This window comes from Electrophorus electricus, chromosome 13 (genome assembly GCF_013358815.1).
Source record: "Electrophorus electricus isolate fEleEle1 chromosome 13, fEleEle1.pri, whole genome shotgun sequence".
Lineage (NCBI taxonomy): Eukaryota > Metazoa > Chordata > Actinopteri > Gymnotiformes > Gymnotidae > Electrophorus > Electrophorus electricus.
The window spans coordinates 7,843,230-7,862,911 of record NC_049547.1 but is presented as its reverse complement, the minus strand read 5'-3'; the positions used below and the strand labels follow the sequence as shown (position 1 = coordinate 7,862,911).

General features: G+C 37.3%; 2 protein-coding genes across 2 annotated transcripts in view; both read left to right on the top strand.

The window, feature by feature from the left end:
* sptbn5 (spectrin, beta, non-erythrocytic 5) overlaps nucleotides 1–11,523 on the top strand; it is a 42,657-nt gene extending 31,134 nt beyond the window's left edge. The window contains 16 exon segments of the mRNA XM_035532476.1: nucleotides 166–362; nucleotides 645–849; nucleotides 1,107–1,283; nucleotides 1,534–1,689; nucleotides 1,863–2,080; nucleotides 2,163–2,352; nucleotides 2,969–3,145; nucleotides 3,432–3,539; nucleotides 8,035–8,820; nucleotides 8,919–8,984; nucleotides 9,129–9,212; nucleotides 9,430–9,521; nucleotides 9,782–9,895; nucleotides 10,077–10,174; nucleotides 10,259–10,363; nucleotides 10,828–11,523. Coding sequence (XP_035388369.1) covers nucleotides 166–362; nucleotides 645–849; nucleotides 1,107–1,283; nucleotides 1,534–1,689; nucleotides 1,863–2,080; nucleotides 2,163–2,352; nucleotides 2,969–3,145; nucleotides 3,432–3,539; nucleotides 8,035–8,820; nucleotides 8,919–8,984; nucleotides 9,129–9,212; nucleotides 9,430–9,521; nucleotides 9,782–9,895; nucleotides 10,077–10,174; nucleotides 10,259–10,363; nucleotides 10,828–10,961 — 2,907 coding nt within the window. The 3' untranslated portion in view covers nucleotides 10,962–11,523.
* Nucleotides 11,524–15,442: 3,919 nt separating this feature from the next.
* On the top strand, nucleotides 15,443–16,930 carry foxg1a (forkhead box G1a). Its single transcript, XM_027000377.2, has one exon. The coding sequence runs from the start codon at nucleotides 15,672–15,674 to the stop codon at nucleotides 16,890–16,892; it is 1,221 nt and encodes a 406-aa protein (XP_026856178.1). The 5' UTR covers nucleotides 15,443–15,671; the 3' UTR covers nucleotides 16,893–16,930.
* Nucleotides 16,931–19,682: the final 2,752 nt, after the last annotated feature.

Sequence of the window (19,682 nt, the reverse complement as noted above, 5' to 3'; positions counted from 1 at the left end):
TTAAGATATACTATTTCACAATGTGATGACGAGATATTGCAACATTGCCAAGTCTTAAAACATTATTCAGATTTTTACTGTTTTTTTTTTGTTTGGTTTTTTTTTGGTATAGCATGCCTATACATACTGTTATACGTTGTCTTCCACCTCCATCTTTTGTCATAGGTTTCTGAGCTGGAACTGTGGATGGAAGATCTGATGCCAATGCTGGAGTCCAGGGGCTGTGGGAAAAGTGAAGAGGCCACAGAGATGCTCCTCAGGAAGCTGGACACATTGGACCTGGAGGTTGAGAACCACCGTGGAAAAGTGGAGTCATTGCAGGAGACTGGGGCTCAGCTGCAGCAGTGTGGCCATCCCTATAGGTGCAGACATTTAGGGCAGCCAGTCTGCAATGCATGTGTGCATAAGTCAGATTGAACTGATTTTCACATTATATAAAGATTTGTGAACAAAAACCAGGATTAAAAACATACTTAACTAACTTTACAATTATAGCAAAGATAGGCAGATAACATTCTATAAAGGTAATTTTACACAACTGGCACAACTTATTAAATTACACAATTCTAGGGCTCTTTCTTTTGCATTTCAAAAAGCTGGATTGAATGAATACATTTGTGTCACTGAACAATGTTTCATTGCAGCCACTTGATAAGTAAGAGTGTCACAGGGATGGAAGAACGGTATGAGTCTCTGCTGCAGCTGTCTTCAGAGCGCCGTGCTATGCTGGAGGACCAGTACAACCTCTATGTGTTTGAGAGAGAGGTCCGAGACATGCAGAGCTGGCTCCTCTCTCGCAAGACCCTTGCTGAATCAGATGACCTTGGACAAGATCTGGAAGATGTTGAAGTAATTTTTCCCTAGTGTTATGATTTGTATGACATAGTGTCATGTCTAGCCAAATATAAAGTTAGAATGTACAGTCTGCACTTGAGTCAAACTAAGAAGAGTGTAGTAATTACTTCAAAGTTAGGTAAACATTATTTCTGAATATTCCTCAAAACAAACTCTAATAGAAAAACACAATTAGAAGCTGAGCTTCACAATATGCATTGTAGAATTATCTTTGGGTGTTGTGTTTTTGCATGGTTACTCACTTTTATCAGACCCTGCAGAAAAAGTTTGAAGATTTTGCTCTTGAAATCAGCAGTTTGGGTCAGAACAAACTGGCTTCAGTGCAAAGGTTGAAAAAACAGGTGAAATCCTCAGAGACCCAGCAAAGAGAGCAATCACTACTTAATTTATGGGAAGACTTAAACAAAGCTGTGAAAACACGAGCAGAGGTAACTGACTAACAAATACGTGAAAGGATATAACCATTTTATTTTGATTTAATTCATATAAAGAATAAGTTTATTACTGAATCTGGAACATAGATAAATAAGTAAACCCTGGAAATTTCACTGTTTATTTTATGTATGACAATTTGAAGTGACATATAACACATATTATCCTGAAACATGGTTTTAACTAATTTCAACGTTAACATTTTATATGGTTCTGCTGTATCTTGACATTGATTATTTTCCACAGAATCTGATATCTGCTCGTGAGATTCACCAATTTGACCATGACTTAGATGAACTGAAGAGCTGGATGAATGAGAAGGAAATGGCACTGGACACAGAGGACCAGGAAAATGACTTGCTCAGTGTCCAGGCTCTGATTCGACAACATACCAGCCTTGAGGTACAGAGTAAACATTAACACAAAAGCAATAAAACCATAAAGCACCTATGAATTAGCATCTGGGGCTAGACCAGCAGAAATTTGACATCAGAAGAATATAAGATTATAGTACCCATCAGAATGGCAATTTATCAACATCAATACAGACATATCATACCATCTTCTCCCTCTAGAGAGATTTGGCAGTCATAGAGGAGGATGTGCAAAGCCAGTGGGAAGAGGGCAGGGACTTGGTCAGGCGACATCCCCAGGTGAGGGAGAGTCTGTCTGAGAGGCTGCAGGAGGTGGAAGACAGCTGGGCCAACCTGATGGAGAAAGCCAGCCAGCGTAAACACAGGCTCCAGCAGGTTGAAGCAGTCCAGAGATATCTGACTGACTGGAGGGAGCTCATGCAAGTCGTTAATTTTATCATTTTGTCATTTTATGATGTTATATGCCATTGGACCTGTCAAATATTTCTAATATCTACCCAGGGCATGGCTTAAAGAGTCGCTGTCTCTGGTGATGGGGGAGGAGCTCAGAGGTGAAGTCAAAGATTTGGCACAGCTAATCAAAAGGCATGAGGAATATCGTACCCAGATTGATCGACAACTTGGCAAATCAGAAACTGTGAAAAATGAGGGGAGATGTCTAATACAGGAAGGAAACTTCATGAGTCAAGAGGTATGGAAAAGTTACACCTACCAACAACACACTAACAGACTGATGATACTTTCTGATGATACTTTATCACAGAAGTGTCCAGTCTTTTCCAGTGCAGTATGGGAGCACACCTGTTCAGTGGGAGCACACATGATTATTTGTTTAAAGGCTGAGACCAAATGGATAATTCAATGATATTAGTTGCACTCAAGATAATTTATTGCCATATGCACAGGGAACCCACAGTTGTGCTGTACAATTAAATCATTGCTTAACACTTCCTATCAGCCTTCAGTATAACATATTATAATCACTAAATAACTAGACAAACACTATAAACATTATATAAATACTACAAATATTTAAGTTGGCTAAAAAGTAGCCAACATAACAAGCTGCACCTTGGTTGTGATGAGAACTTGCAGCTAAGACTGGACACATTTATTTTCTGACTCTTTTTTTGATGCAGTCAGCTACTCTAACAGAGCCAGTAGAGAGGCTAATAAGCTTAGCTTTGTGTGTGTGTGTGTGCCTGTGTGTATATGTGTGTGCCTGTGTGTGTGTGTGTGTGCCTGTGTGTTTGTGCGTTCATGTGTGCATGTGAACATTTATGCATGAGTGCATATGTGCTCTGCAGCTGGAGGAGCATATAGCAGAGCTGCAGGAGCTTGAGGTGCAAGTCCTTCAGAGTTGGGCTGAGAGGAAAGATCATTATCAAAAGGAGCTGGAGCAGGAGCAGCTGCAGAGAGAGCTGGAGCAAGCTGAACACTGGCTGAACGCGTATGAAAATGCACTCTGTGAAAAGGATTATGGGGTGAGGATGAAACAGTACCTATATACACACACACACACACACACACACACACACACACACACACACACAAATATACACACACACACACACACACACACACACAAACACACACATACACACACATACACACACAAACACACACACACACACACACACACATATATATATATATATATATATATATATATATATATATATATATATATATATATATATATATATATATATATACACACACACATACATACAGACACACATGCACACAACAGTATTCTTTGTGTTTTAGGACTCAGTTTCTGATGTTCTGGAGCTAATGAAAAAACAGGAGGATCTGGAGGCCATGATAGTAGCTCAGAGTGAACGATTTAACACCTTATATGAAAAGAAAACTCAGGTAAACAAGTAGAAAAGTATGTGTGATCATTACACACTTTTTCTCTATTCTTTGGAACCATGTTCTGTGTTGCAAGGTCTGTGAAAGAGACTTTAGTAGCATGGACTTCAATCACTGGTTTCCCCAGAGTGGCACCCACACTAGTTAACTATTAGTTTGCATTCATAATGTGGGGTTTCCCAGAGTTTCCGTTCTTAAGGACCAATATTACCCGCTCAGTCTATCCATACAGGGTTGTCTATGTCTCCTGTTGGTAAAATGAATTCTTAATTTGCAAAGCACTGGGAAAAAATATAAATTCTTAAAGATATACTCTGGTACTCCTGGACATTGTCCACTCTTCTTTTGTGACCTAGCTGAAAAGATAACTGCTTTCCTGTCATTGTAACAGTAGCTACACACATAGTTGAGTCTTGTGTATCCATGGCAAAACCTCTGGATGCTAAATGCTAACTCTAAGCATTAGCATTAATGATATAACTAACTACATCTAGTGTAGCCAGAAAAATTACAGAGTTTAGCTGCACTGTTTTGTTCTTCATATTCAGATTGTACCCCACACAAACTTTGAGTTTTGTGACCCTGCACCACCCCAATTCAGAATTTAGTCTTTAGCTCTTTCAATGTCCCATGTCTTATGATGCCCTCCTGATTTCTTACTTGAGCTTGGGATATTCCTTGAGATATTCCTTGGGATATTCCTTGCACTCCTCTGTCCCCTACATTTACTAGGATATTTCTGGGATGTCTGCAGTTTGGCAATTTTGATTTCAAATCTTGATTTTGGACCCTGTTAAACCAAAATGCACCATGTTCAGGGTTACATACCACTCAGATGGAATTATGTGCTATTTATCTGGGCTTAGTCACTTTGTGCCAATGCTGTTGCACCACCTTGTGCTTATAAGGTCAGACAACAAAGCTATGGGTTTTTATCTTACATCAATCACCAAAAGGGCCTGAGGTCAAGGGAACCTTTTGCCTCACATTTCTGTTGCCATTAGTGCTCAGTGGTACTGCTGTTCCTAAATGACTTCCTGGATAAAGACCATTATCCTTCCATACCTAAATTTACATTGTTTCCACTTGATCTCATGATGAGTGATTCAAAATCAATGAACTATGCCTAAGGACACATACATAGTTTGGTCAGTGCCTTTCCTAAGGGTGTCTGTATCCCTTGTGCTCACCCAGCAGCCAGGCTTGAGCCACTAATACAAACAGAACATTACTGGATTTCACTGAAGATTCCAGTCTTTCTGCTAATAATGACCTTATTGTGTGGGCAGTACTGATGTGTTTTGACTGGTCGATGCAGGTGCATCACCTGCTGTGGTTCTTTGAAGTCAGTAAGGCCTCTCTTCATGTAGTGATCTAAGCAGTGCTAACTGGAGCTACCTCAGTTCAGTCCTGGTGAGGTCAATTCATTGTACAATTGTGGAATTTATCATCCGCTATGCTTACTGGATGAGGAAAAACCACGCCATCCAAGATTCCTGGAGGATGTCCACTGTATAAGTATTTTTCATGGGTATTATTTATTTATTTATTGCTAGCTTTGCATGATTTGGCAACCAAGGAGAATCCATTGTAATTTTCCTCATCTCTGGCAGTTATCTAGATTTTTTAGACCCACTGTTATGTCCAAAATTACTATTTTTCTTTGTGAAAAATAAGTCAAAATCACAAAGGTATAAATATACTTAAATTGCTACAATTCCTCAAATTTGTGATAAATTGTACTGGTTTAACATAGGCCCCTGACTTTTTTCACAAGCCATATAAAATGTATTTTATAATTTTTAAGAAGAAATAGTATATAATCCACATGGGGTTGATCATGTTCTCAGCAACATTTTCTTAAGATTCATCAATTGTTTCATCAGCAACATTATAACAGGCAACTGAAGTCTGGAGTTTTCAGCACCAACTGAAGATGTCAGAGCTTTTGACATCAAAGGTTCTCCCAAAGTTATATCATATAAATAGATGAGGCAGCAACTGCAAATATGGCAAAAAGTCTACAAGGCTATGAAATGCACTTGAAAATAGTCCAAATGGAAAGATAATGAACACAAATGAAACTGTTGCAGCAAAGTTTCCCCATGACATGAGCCCCAGAACAAAAACTGATATATTAGCCTTAACAAGCTCTCCTACGATCTTCCTGTCAACAGAAACTTTGAAAAAGAAGAAATCAATGTGGCCTCTTTACCTTTTACTGTTTACCTTTTTCCCCCCTAAAGCCTAATGAAGTGTCACTTTCTTTTTACTAAAAGAATAAGTTTGAGCCTGAATCCAAACTACTGCCCCAAAAGTGGAAAAGAAAAAAATCTGTCCCAAAGGAACAGGTTAGCATAAATCCCTTCAGACCAAAGAACAAGATACAGCTAAATTCAGCTAAATGCCATAAATGTAAATGTAAAATACAGCCCCTTCCAAGTTCCTCCTATTTTGATGGGCTGACACTGCAGAAGCACAAGCGAGTGGCGAGTGAAAGAAATGTCATAACTTTATTTATGAAAACAAAGAAAAGCATTAGGACAGTACAGCAGAGTCAAGGCTAGGTGCACCAGTGGGTTTTAAATAGGTGGTTTGAAATAAAACATATGCAATTAATAATCAGTAAACTAGTGATTGTGAGCAGGGAAGTGGAATGGAGACGTAATTGGTGTGCCAGTCCTGGGTAGGTACTGGCTGGAGCGTGACGGATGTCTTAAAAGTTCCATTTGAAGTTTTAATAATTTCGTGGTATATTGATAATTCTGTAAATAAGTACTTAAACACAGAATTCAAAATATCAATACTTAGAACATAAGTATCCAGTGTGATGTTTAACTTGATTATCAAACTCCACTCCAGGTCAGGGTTAATCTAGAGGGATCATGATAATCATGGGTGATTCAGCAGTCCTGTCCCTTTTCTCACTTGCTTTGGATGATTTATGCTAATAGGATCCAATGCCCCACATTGCTAGCATAATGTACTACAGGGATCAGAAACCAGTCTTTGTCTTTGTTGCCAAATAACTTTGGTATAGATTACTTGGAGGCCCCTTTTTTCCTTTAACCTTTTTGTTTACTTTAACCTTTACACTTTCTCAGTCACCCACAACAAACATAGCACCTACATTTCTGACAAGTCACCTGTCATAAGCTGTGCAATAAAACAGAGAATACTATCATATGCAAAACACAAAGGTCCTTCAGTCTTATCTGAAAGTTGCAAAATGTATCATTTCATTATGAAATATTTAATTTTTGCCAAATGTTGAAAAACAAGTGGGCCACAACAGACACACAATCAACAAACAGGAAGAAACTGCTCACTGGTCTCACATGCTCTCACAATGTTCCACTGCTCCTTGAGTGTCTGGATGTCTGCCACTTTTATCATATCCCTAACTCTCCCCTGTAATTGTGTGAAAATTCCCATTATCAGTTAACAGCTTATCACTGCAGTAGAATCAATGCTTCAAATACAAGCAAGTCATTTTCTTCTAGTATTTCACTTACACCATAGACATGACAAGGCGAGATTTATTGCCTTCTTCTTCGCACATAGGGCGTGCAACCAATTAGTATTTGGCCATCTTCAATTACACTATGAAATTCAATGCAGACATCAGTGTGCAACTCATGACTTGTCAAAGTTATATAACATGATTAGTTCCTTGTCATTGATACTGTAAAGCCAATGAATTTCTCCTGTAGAACAGTGAGGTACTAAAATGCTATGTCCACGTTCATTGTATAACTTGTGGATTGTAGTATTGTAGTATCTTCCAGTAGCAGAAAAAACATCACATGCTTTTATGCCAACAGGCAAACATAATATCAGAAAGGAATGTATGGAATGCTCTATTCTATGGTTATGACAGTCCACAGAACGCTGCAGTGACAAATCACCCTACACATCATTTCAGTTAGTTTGCTAGCTATGTGTTCATACAAATTACTGAGACATTTGCATCACCTACTGCAGCACAGATATAATGCAGATTAGCAGATATCACTAATAACTGCAAGGTGCCATACATATTCATTTAGCATATAAAATGCTATTTCTTTTCATGCTAGTTTTAGAAAAGTAACATGCCAGCTCTCTGAAGTTTATTCCCCTGCTACCTCATTTATCTGCTACCATATAAATTTATCATTGTTTCCAGTTAAATTAAATTTTCATATAAGGTGGAAATGACATGTTAAAGTAACATACTGTCAGTCTGTGTTCTGATTAATTTTTTTTTTTTTTTTATTAGACACCCTTCACAGTTATTGTGAAAATCCATGAAAGTAGCAGAATAACAACTGAACTGAATGATGATCTAGAATGTTTTGCATAGGATTCCAAATGCATAGTAAAAAAAGGAGGCAGGACCAGGGACCATAGATGAATCAGAACTACAGAGGTCCAACCAGTTTAAAAATATTTGGAGACGGAACAATAGTATGCAATATCAATAAATCCAGTAATGAACTCTGTGGCATTTCAGAAAGAGCAGAAGATGAACAAAACCTATGGAGGAGATGATGGCTCCAGGAAGAAGCCTGTTCGTGTGACTTCCCTAAAGAGAAAGTCATCAGATCAACTTGCCTCAACCCTTCAGCCTACCATATCCAACACCATCATGAATAGAAACAGTGTCAAGAGTAATAGCTCAGAGTTGACCTCTCCCACAAAGCCATTGATTCTGAGGAGAAACAGCAGTGGCAAGGGTGAAGCTTCCTCTGCAGCTCCTCGAGTGGCATCTTTACTCAGGAGGAGCACTGGCAGCAGTAGTGATGCTGTAGCTTCCAAGACTCCCTCTGTCAAACCATCCTTTGACTCTCCTGAAGAACAGAACTCTGTAGAAAAATCATTGTCTTCAGTTTCCACCAGTGCTATTTACAGATCCCATCCAATCCCCTCCAAAAAACAAAACCAAACTCCTATAATTGGGCATGAAGTTGATGCCTCAGAACAAACTGAGCAAAGCTTCAAACCCTCCTCTTTTCATGTACACAAACCAAGAATTGCCTCCAGAGAGGTGAGATCATTAAGCCCAAAAGAAGAGATTGTGGAACCTCTTACACCTGCATCTCTAGAACATTCTGTAGTCTTGCCAGGGACACCTGCAGTCGCCAGTACTGCTTCAGAAAATACCTTTCCTCCATCTCCACCACCATCACGTCCACCATCACCATCATCTCCACCCTCACTGATGAAAAGTGAGGAAGCTGAGAGAGTAAACGAGGAAACTTCTGATGATTCTCCAGTGCTATCTCCTGTAACTAGCAAGGTGAAGCCTGAAGTACATTGCTTTTCTGCTGGTAATTACTTTAGTGTTTATATGCAGCATTTTTAAATTTGGGGGAATAAATTATTTGTACCCTTTAGACTGCAGCAGAGCCTGTCAAAATGATGGGTCAATTGGAGATTAAACTGAAACAAGGAGGGATTCAAGTAAGCCATATAACTGACATCAAATGCATATATTGATTGCCCTAACCTTTTTTATAATTACATATATCCAATCTAATCTGTGTGTGTTAGTACTAGGATTAGTTTGATTTAATTGTGGAATATTGGTGTGTTGACTTGGACCAGGGTGTGGATCACTGGGAAACCATCTATGTACTACTAGAGGAAGAGACATTCAGTCTGTTTAAAGACCCAGATGCTGCTGAGAAGGTGTTGCATAATGAACTCTTACATATACAGATATGCTCCCCCTTGTACTCAAATACACTGAGGGAAGAGAATAAGAAAGAGGACCGAAAAGAGAGAAGGACTGAAATCATATTTATAAACAAAGTGTCAAATTCAACACAACTATGTGCAAAAACAGCATATAGAAAGTTTCAATACAACTTGTTACACTAAATCATATATATCTAATCCTTTACAGAGGTGCACCCGATGGCCGCCTATCACTATAGCTGGAGCCATTTGTAAAGATAACCCATACTACAGGAGAAAAAAATATACCTTCAAATTGATGTGAGTAAAAAACAGTAGATTTTGTGGTTCTTCTAATGGTTAGGGAAACCCCAGCTGGGATTTCCCATTACTAGTGTTTCCAGGACTCACTGCAGCACCAGTCCCTTCTGCAAGACCCAAACTTTGAATATAAGTCTGTGATCCAAATGTCTTATTAGTTATTTACCTTCCCATAACTACTCACAGTAAACCATTCCAGACCCAAGCAAAACTGATTAGAAAGTAAAGTCATAACTCTGTTCTCGCTCTGCCTGCTTAAGTTTGAATGATGGCAGCCACTACCTGTTTGCTGCATCATCCCAAACTGAACAGCAGAAGTGGATGAAAGAGCTACAGAGCTGCACTGGTCAGAGAAACTTCACAGTGGATACTGGGTAAACAAACAGATATAGAAATGCTTTTCTCAGCCACCTTCTGTATATGGTGTACATATGCATATAGCTACCACAGTGTTTTAGATGTATATGCTTCTTGTTAAATATTAAATATAAGTTAAATATTATATTAAATATATCATAGTTTTATAGCAGCACTGTTATGTATGATTTTTTTCAGGATGAGCACATTAGAAAAGGAAGAGGCAGTGAAGCAGCAGGTCTCGGTGACAGCTGACACCACAGTTATACAGACCATAGAGCCAGTGCCGCAAAAAGGTGAGGAACTGAACAAAGTCTGTATGTATGTGGGTCTGCATGCAGGCATGTACACATTGCCATCCTATGGATCTGAACCTATAGAGTCCACTGAGAGTTCAGAGATGGAGAGGGAGCCACCCCCAAAGCCGCCACACACATACTATGACAAACACTGCTACCCAGATGGAGGAGAGGGGCGAGTCTCAGGTGAGATGAATCATGGATCTTCCAGTTTTCCAAAACGCCACTTCTTGGCCATGGCATTTACATTCCAAAGTATTATTTCAATATGTTTCCAGTTTATGAATGAAACATAGACATGTGATGAGGTGCTGCTTGTTTACCTCTTCATTGTACTGTCGTCAAAAGTTATCTAAACCATAAAACTTCCCAGCTCCAAGTTTTAAGGTCCAAATATCTGTACTTGTAGGACAATTTGTTCTAGGATAGAACTTTGACATATATAATGGATGACATGCCTTAAACATAAAAAATCACCAGAAAAATTAAATAAAATTTTATTCCAAACATGTTATATTGAATTTTAAACCATTTCTATGTAAGTCCTTTCTCAGAAAAGTTCCTGTGAGAAACAAGTCAGAAATTTGGAATATTGGAATATAAATTTAGATTTGGCTTAACCTGTGCTGTTTTTATTTGTTTATATTCAGCAACTTTGCAAACTCTGCAAAGGAACCAACCTCCCTGCTTTCCTCCACCCCTTCCTCCCCCAAACCAACAGGAAAGTGGAAGCAAAGAAAAATCGAAAAACAAGAATGTTTTCAAGAAATTGTTCAAAATATAATTTGTGCAGCTTAGCAGAAATGGTCTATGGCCAGCCCATATTGATTTCATTGCTTGGTCTTCAGTGGAAGTTGATTTGTAATACAAAATCAGTGATAGCAGTATGAAATCAAACAATTAAATTACATTTAATAATTTGCAATAGCTGATGTAATTTAAGCATTCTCATATATTTTGTAAACTGAATTATTTAATTACAGATGTATTAAATCGCTAACAAGTATGTGACATGAGAGCTATGCTGAGATCTATGAACTTTATTTTTAACCTTAAATGTTATCAAAAGAACAGCCTGTTCTGTTTGAGTGCGTCCCAAGATGGGGATGCGCTCAATTCGAGAAAATATTTTTTGGAAAGCTTTTGGTCATAAGCATAGTGAACAATAGCTTGCATTGGACCACAGATTGGCTCGAAATAGCACATGATAATTTTACCACATGATGGCGCTAAAGACTTTGGAGACCGTGGTGTGTCCAGGAACGCCTTGAAGCTTTTATTTTGAACTGTTCAAAGGTCTAGCTCAGAAATGTTATATATAATAATTTGCAATAGCTGTTATAATTTAGGCATTTTCATATATATATATATATATATATATATATATATATATATATATATATATATATATATATATATATATATATATATATATATATATATATAAAATGTTTTTTCCCAATTCCGACGCTAAATACTACTACGCTGACATAGGTGGCTTCACAGATCGCATATGTTTAAATCACACCAAAGTAAATGTAGCAGTTTAGCAATTATTATTGCACTCTAGATTTTATTTGTGTAATGTGTGTGACATATAGCCTGCTAGCCTACAAGTCTGCGAAAAAGAAGAAGCAGAAGAAGAGGAAGAAGAATTGTCGTCATCGCAATGTTTGCTTAAAGGCAAATATCTGTTTACTTAAAGGCCAAAAAGCAGGTCTAACAACCATTTTTCAGTCATAACATTAAATTAGTTTTACATAGAACTATGTAAAATTGTTTTTGAAAATTGCAGAAGTTCAAGCGCAAGTTGTCTGAATAAAAAGACAAAACGTTAATTAAAATGTGTATTTCAGAGTATTGTAGTTTTTCGGACTGATACAACTAACTACATCTTTCTATAAGATTATAAACTTAATTGCAGTCACAATAGCCAGAGTTTTTAATGATATAAATATATTTAACAAGTTACCTACATTTAGGCTAGGTTATTCAACTAACTAATAATGTCGACTTCTTAAAATGTACCTACAATTACGCCTTGGACCATTTCTTATGCTGGTGGAATTGACACTGTTTTAAAATTTCGACCCAGGGCATAAAATAGACACAGGAGGATACATACTATAAAATTCCAAAACTGAGCAGAAAATTACATGAAAACATGTTACTTATTCCACACTCTAGACATCATTGCCCAAAACCCCAAAAGAGTGGAACGATCAGCCGCTCACAATCTACATAAAGATCAAACATGCAGTCATTTCTCTAGCCACAGGGAGGTGCTCTTACTATATTAAAGGTTTAAAACACTTCAAATACTTTGCGTACAGAGAGGAAAGCTTTATCATTTCGACGTCTCGGTGTATATAAATTGAAGTATATTGTAACTATGTTTATTCAGTACAGCATGAACATATCGGGTTTGCGCGGGGGTACAACCTTCCTTTAGATTAGTTATAGGATGGTCAACAACTGCTTTCTCTCCAGTAACTTTGCATCACTGTTGTCCATGAAGTGAAGCTATGTCTTTGAACTGATGTTATCTCTCATTTAAGTAAGACCTGGAGCTGATATTTAGGAACATGCCTGAAATAAGAATATTGTCTAATTTATGCCTAATTGCGTATTTCCTATAAAACATGAAATTCAGGCATATAACCCTCGTTCGTCTTGTAATAGCATACATTAAGATGGCAAAAAGATAAGGTTATGAAGCTATTCTGTCTTTTCTCGGGTCGTGATCTTAAAATTTCGAATTAAATCTTGACATACTAAATGTATATTGCATACATTGTCCAGTAACCAAACTCCAGATGCTAGAATATTGAATGTTTTAGTAACTTATTCCCGGTTTTGCTTAAAATGCCTTATTCGCCGCAAAACCGCAAATGAACACGAACACTTCTAAATAAACTGCGAACATCCTGGTTTATGATATATACAAATAAATGAAAACGTTACACAATTTTAAGTTGATACAACTATTTTTTTTTCTAACCCGATATCGGATCTGAGTACAAGTCGCAATAAAAACATACAAGCCAAACTCTTTACAGTTGTCAAATATTTTCTACTTCAGTGAGAACGTAGAACATACATCCTCGCTGTCTATTAGATTACTTTGACGTCCAAAAGAAAAAGTAAAGTTAAAAAATAAGTTCAAAGTCAAGGACTTCATGCGTATTTATTAAAAAAGACTACGCTAAAAAAGACAAAAACTTTCTTAAACTTGTATTTCTTCAGTTTAAGGAATGGTTAACCAGATCGATATATTAAATAATTACATAATGTATTTTAAGCAACACGTGGGTGTAAACAAAAGCTGCCTAAAGTCTTAAATGTTTCATATTTATTTAATTGAGAAAGCGCCCAAAATTCAAAGAAAGACGAAATGCATCCACTTTTATTCATTAATTATATATTTTAATTATTGTGTCATCTGGAATATTCAGTTCGACGAAAATGAGTGTATGTCTGGTGTCAAAAACAATTGAGTGTTTAAGAATGCATCCAGGGCCTAACACATTGTGTTCAATGTCTAAGTGACCAGAAAATATATTTATATATCCATATTAATGTATAATAATAATAATAATAATAATAATAATAATAATAATAATAATAATAATAATACAACGATCATTTCAGTTTATCCAGAGTACACTGTAATTATTAGCCATATTAATCTTGGTAAAGTAACGCTTATGTAACAAATCTACTTCTGCAAATACAAGAGAAGAATGGCAAAAGAAAATGAATTAGATTAAGCCTTAAGAACCACCTTTAACCAGGTGTGTTATAGCGCTTATTTTACTTACTTACATGTATTGTCGTAAACAGTTGCTATTTTCAAAACTTTCACAAATTAGAATCTACTGCAATGCATCCTTCACGACAGTTTTTAATTAAAAAAAAAAAAAAAAAAAAAGTTATCGGGCCTTAAAAAAACGCCAGTATGCAAATGTGTCCGTAGTCTCGTAAACCTTCTGTTTGTGTGTGCACGCATGCTTGCTGTTATGTGTGTATCTCTGAGTGGACAATTTGTTGGCGGATGTGATTATGTGTGTATCGTGCATGTGTCTGTTGTTCTTTCAGTTGAACCCCATTTAGTGCTCCGAGATACATATCAGGCATTTAAAATTCAGCCTAATTCAAACCACAGTATTTATCTTTCAATATTTCAGTTAATATCGATGTCCCTTGTTTCTTATCTTTAAAATAAAATGAACTATTGCATGCAACTTAGAGTTACTTAGAATTTTTCACTTAATACTCTAAGTCCTTTTACGTCTTCACTAGAGAAAGGCTTTTCGGTGGCTGGGTTTTCAGGTGAGGAATTATAGGATTAAATACATTTTACAGAAACAGTTAGTGCAAGTCCATATTCTGTCACAGGATTTTTATGGTTACAAATTAATTTTGGCCTTCCTTAAACGACGTTAGTTAGCAATTGCAAGCTTTCTATCTTCCCATTTATATGTAACTTCTTCATGCAGTTAGAACTGTCATGTCGTGCAGACATCAATAAATTTTAAGTTGTAAGATATCGTATTTGTTCACCTATAATTATTAGATTTTTTACATTTTTTTAGGATTAATTGTTATCGATAGCATTTTATCGTTGTTGAATGAATAACTGTGATTAACATTGCGTTTATGTAGCATACTATATAAAATACAATGAATTAGTGTGTAGTGTAACAGGGACGCCTATCAAACAAGCAAAACATTCCTAAGATACGCTAAATATAAGGACTTTCTTCTCTCATAAACCACAAATTATAACGAACCTGCGTCAAACGTGTGGATTCATAAATAAATCTTATTTGTTATGATAGGCTATCATCTCTCTGCAAAGAAGTACGGTAAATGCAAAATGCACGCGAAATCCGTGCACTGGAGATTATGAATTTAGGTAGGCAATATGTTCATGTTGTATTAAAAAATAATATCCGATACAGGAAGTAGTACCTCTATTCGGTGGCTACCTTTGAATCCCTTTTGTTTCCCCCCGCGGTATGAAAACAAATGTGAGAGCGTACGGGTATGTTGAAACAGCACTCTAAAATTATCAAAAACTGTGGAATGGATTGAGGTTATGTGGTCTATTTTCTTGGTAGGAGTTTGCTGCAGAAATGAGAGCCATTGTTGACTGTGTGAGCGCACTCTTCATTGCATTGGTGGACCCTGTGTATCCTTACGCACTTGAACAACCGCTAAAAACTGCTCAATGATTGGCTGCAAGGAGGGAGGACGCTTTAATACTTATGGTGATGTGGTTGGCTGTAGTCTGTAAAGGTTCAACCAATTTTTTTACAGCTTAGTGTCTGTGGCTCCGTAATTAATTGTAGCTAGCTGTCTCTTATCGATGCGTTTTCAAGGACCATGAAATAGTTGTTGTGTTGTGTTTTTTTTTATCGAAGGAGTTGGCGGCGTTAGACATTGAGATCCAACTGTGCTGCTGGTTGTTGCTATTCTACCTTTACGTGTGATGTTGGATATGGGAGAACGGAAAGAAGTAAAAATGATTCCGAAATCATCGTTCAGTATAAACAGTTTGGTGCCTGAAGCCGTCCAAAGTGACAACCACCACAGAACCATCCCCGAAGAAGAGGAAAAGATCCCTTTACCTATAGCGCAGGATGCAAAGTCGGAGAACACTTGTGCTAAAAGTGACAATTCTGAATCGAATTGCACGGATGACAAGGAAAAGCAAGAAGACAAAAAGGACTCCAAAGAGGGTGAAGCTGGAAAAGACGGGGAAAAGAAAAACGGCAAGTACGAGAAACCACCTTTCAGTTATAATGCATTGATTATGATGGCCATCAGGCAGAGTCCGGAGAAACGATTAACTCTGAACGGCATTTACGAGTTCATTATGAAAAATTTTCCTTACTATCGGGAGAATAAACAGGGCTGGCAGAATTCCATCAGACACAACTTAAGTCTTAACAAATGTTTTGTCAAAGTTCCCCGGCATTACGATGACCCAGGCAAGGGAAACTACTGGATGCTTGACCCCTCTAGTGACGATGTGTTCATCGGTGGGACAACGGGCAAACTTCGGAGGAGATCAACGACTTCTAGGGCAAAGTTAGCTTTTAAACGGGGCGCACGGCTAACATCAACTGGGCTTACGTTCATGGATAGAGCTGGGTCTTTATACTGGCCAATGTCACCGTTTCTTTCACTTCATCATCCAAGGGCAAGTAGTGCACTGAGTTACAATGGCACATCGTCAGCTTACCCTAGTCACCCAATGTCGTATAGCACAATGTTGACTCAAAACAGTTTGGGCAACAACCACTCTTTCCCAGCCTCCAATGGCCTAAGTGTTGACAGACTTGTGAATGGAGAAATTCCTTACGCTACTCACCACTTAACAGCGGCAGCTTTGGCCGCGTCCGTGCCATGTGGGCTCTCTGTACCTTGCTCCGGGACTTATTCTTTGAACCCCTGCTCAGTTAACCTGCTCGCAGGACAAACCAGTTATTTTTTCCCCCACGTTCCTCACCCGTCAATGACATCCCAGAGCAGCACTTCGATGAGCTCCCGGGCTGCTTCGTCCTCGTCGCCGCAAGCGGCCTCCTCGCTCCCGTGTGAATCTTTAAGGCCTTCCCTTCCAAGTTTCTCTTCGGGACTGTCTGGCGGACTTTCTGACTACTTTACACATCAAAATCAAGGGTCAACATCAAATCCACTTATACACTAACTAACATCCACAGGATCAGACTGTAAGTGAACATTTTACACCCATTTACACTGTAATATATATATATATATATATATATATATATATATATATATATATATATATATATATATATATATATATATATATATATATATATATATATATATATATATATATATATATATATATATATATATATATATATAGGCTAACGGAAAAATACTGGGAGATAAAGGAAAATGCAAGCAGCCGAACTCCAGGTATTTTGTATTATTCTTCTCCTTTATTTCTGTATACAAACGTCAAGTGTCGCGGAAGTGTTTATTATTCCACTGTCAGCAACGTGCAATGTGACAAGATAAAAAAGAGGGTAAAGCGTAGCGTTTTGGGGAAAGGCAGTAAAATTGCATTAGAATGTGTATTTAAATAGTGGTTTCAGATTTGTCTAATTTGAAATGTTAAAAAAAAAAAAATCTAATACCATCGTATAAAACACCAGTCTTCATGTTTGCAGTATTACACGTATCATGAACGCACCGGTGGAGTACGACTTTACAAATTAACACAAATTTTTATTTTCATTTTTTAAATAAATGTGCTCTATAAGTGCAGAATACCCGTTCAAATCCATGGCTCCTTGTTATTTTGTCCTTTTCATAGGCTATTGTTAATGGAATAAATGCATTCATAATGCATTCTTTTATACATATCTTTTATACAAAGTACAGTTTCTTTATAGACCAAAGAATGGGTATCGAAATACATTTTTTTTCAGTATTCACCATCTGACAGACAATTTTGAAGGGAACAGAATGAATGAATGCTTTTAGCTTGTGTTTTGCATATTTTAGGCTACTGTATGTGGTCACCACCAGGTCACATTATTTTTGTAATTAGTGAAATGTCAATTCCTGTTGTAATTATAGGTTAACTCTGCGAAGTGTAACCATGTTGAGTAAATGCCTCATACAATATTAAGTGAATGTTTATGTCGTCTTTAAATTCCATGGTTGTGATTTTGTGGTCTTATGCCCGTGTTTGTCGCTTAAACTGTTAACCGAACAAAATAAAAAGAATAGGTTACGTTCATTTATCATGAACATTTTGTCGTTTTTGCAGATTCAAAATTTAGGTAAATAAAATAGCTTTGAGTCATACATTGTTTGTTTACTTCGTTCTGACATTTAAGCGACAGTTTGCGGGTGGCGAGAGATTCGGTCTTGATTTGGATAAACTTACCAAATTGTTTTTTTCTGGCTATTTTACCGTTTCATGTAAATTTACAAAATAACAAGGGAGCGCAAAATATCTCAAATTTACCCTTTAAACCGCACGTGCCGCGTATCATAAATGCTACTCAAGACAGCGTACTGTTGACGTGACCGCAGAGATTTGTTATGGGTCTATTCGCCAACTTCTGCCAAATTTTCCCGAATCTCTTGCGATTGCTTCTTTGGCATAAATAGGCTGGTCTTTTTTCGGCTTAATACATTTCGTAGTATTTAAATAGGACTTGTTCGCTATTTACTGACTAGTGCATAGACCTAGTCTTAACTTTCATCTTTATTTTGTATTTCCGTAGACAACAGAGTCGTTAGTTGCAATGAAATAGAACTTAGTTTTCACTACATTTAGTTCAGTAATTTGTTCATTTCTTAAAGAGGCATCGTGTTAAATGTGCCCAGCTGTAATGCAATAACCTCACTGCTTTTCACAAAGGACTGGTGGAACTCAATATCTCCTTGCAAGATGTTATCACTCAAATGTTAAACGGGGTGACCACTCAGAAGACAAAGACTAAGAGACTAGGGGTTAAATTTAGAGGGACAATATTCTCTGAATGTTAGAAATACACTATAACCGCTAAAGTAATTAAACTTGGGCACCATGTGAACCTGGTTGCTCAAACAGAGACTGTCCTAATCTTAATTTAGGCAGGTCGAATAGGCCCACTCTCTGCTAATCACATGCTATTTTTTCCAGTCAGGATTACGTCAGTTAATACGAATTTAAAATATAGAAAAGGGTGGCTACTTATTTGTAAATTTATCGTATTTGTTTGGATTCTTGTTTGAGTACGTATTAACTAATATTAATGTTTTAATGTCTGAGTGTGCGAATTCAATTTCATGGTTGGTACATGCATATTTGTATAACCTATATATTGCGTGCTACTGTGTGCATTAGCTGGGGGGAAAAAATTACGTTGCACTGATGGCAAGATGCTGCTGTGACAACAAAGCAATGAGCTTGAAGCAGTGATTGTTGTGCGTTGTACTGGAAGTTTTAATTAGTCCCCATCTTCTCCCTTTTTTGCCTCAGTGTACCTGAACTATAAACTAGGCCTCAAATCGCACCGAATACAAAGCATCAATTGAGATTGGAGTGAATCACCGTTCGTTGCACCGTTGCGGGCCCACAGAGCACAATATGCTGCATGCGGAAAGCTTGTATCTTCTTAAAGACATTTATGTGAAAACGGTATAGAGTTTTCACTGCTTTTATTTTATAAACATATTTATATATTTCTGTTATATATTGATATTATATATGCCTATTATATACATATACAGCCCAATCTTATGATAGGAAAAAGATATGGTTTCCTATTCTTACCTGGAGCACGTGGGCAAAAACGTTATGAGACTGGCCAGCTTACTGTCACTATAGTCTCGAGGTAAGGTTTAGCGTTTAGTATAAGTTTAGTGTCGGCTAAAATAGTACAATAAGCAAAAGGTGTGGTGTTACGAATGAATCTCCACTGCAAATGGTCTTCGCGGATTATTCGCGGATGCATTCATTCCTTAT

Coding starts and splice junctions, on each gene's coding strand:
- foxg1a (XM_027000377.2), top strand. CDS start 15,672: ATGTTGGATATGGGAGAACGGAAAGAAGTAAAAATGATTCCGAAATCA.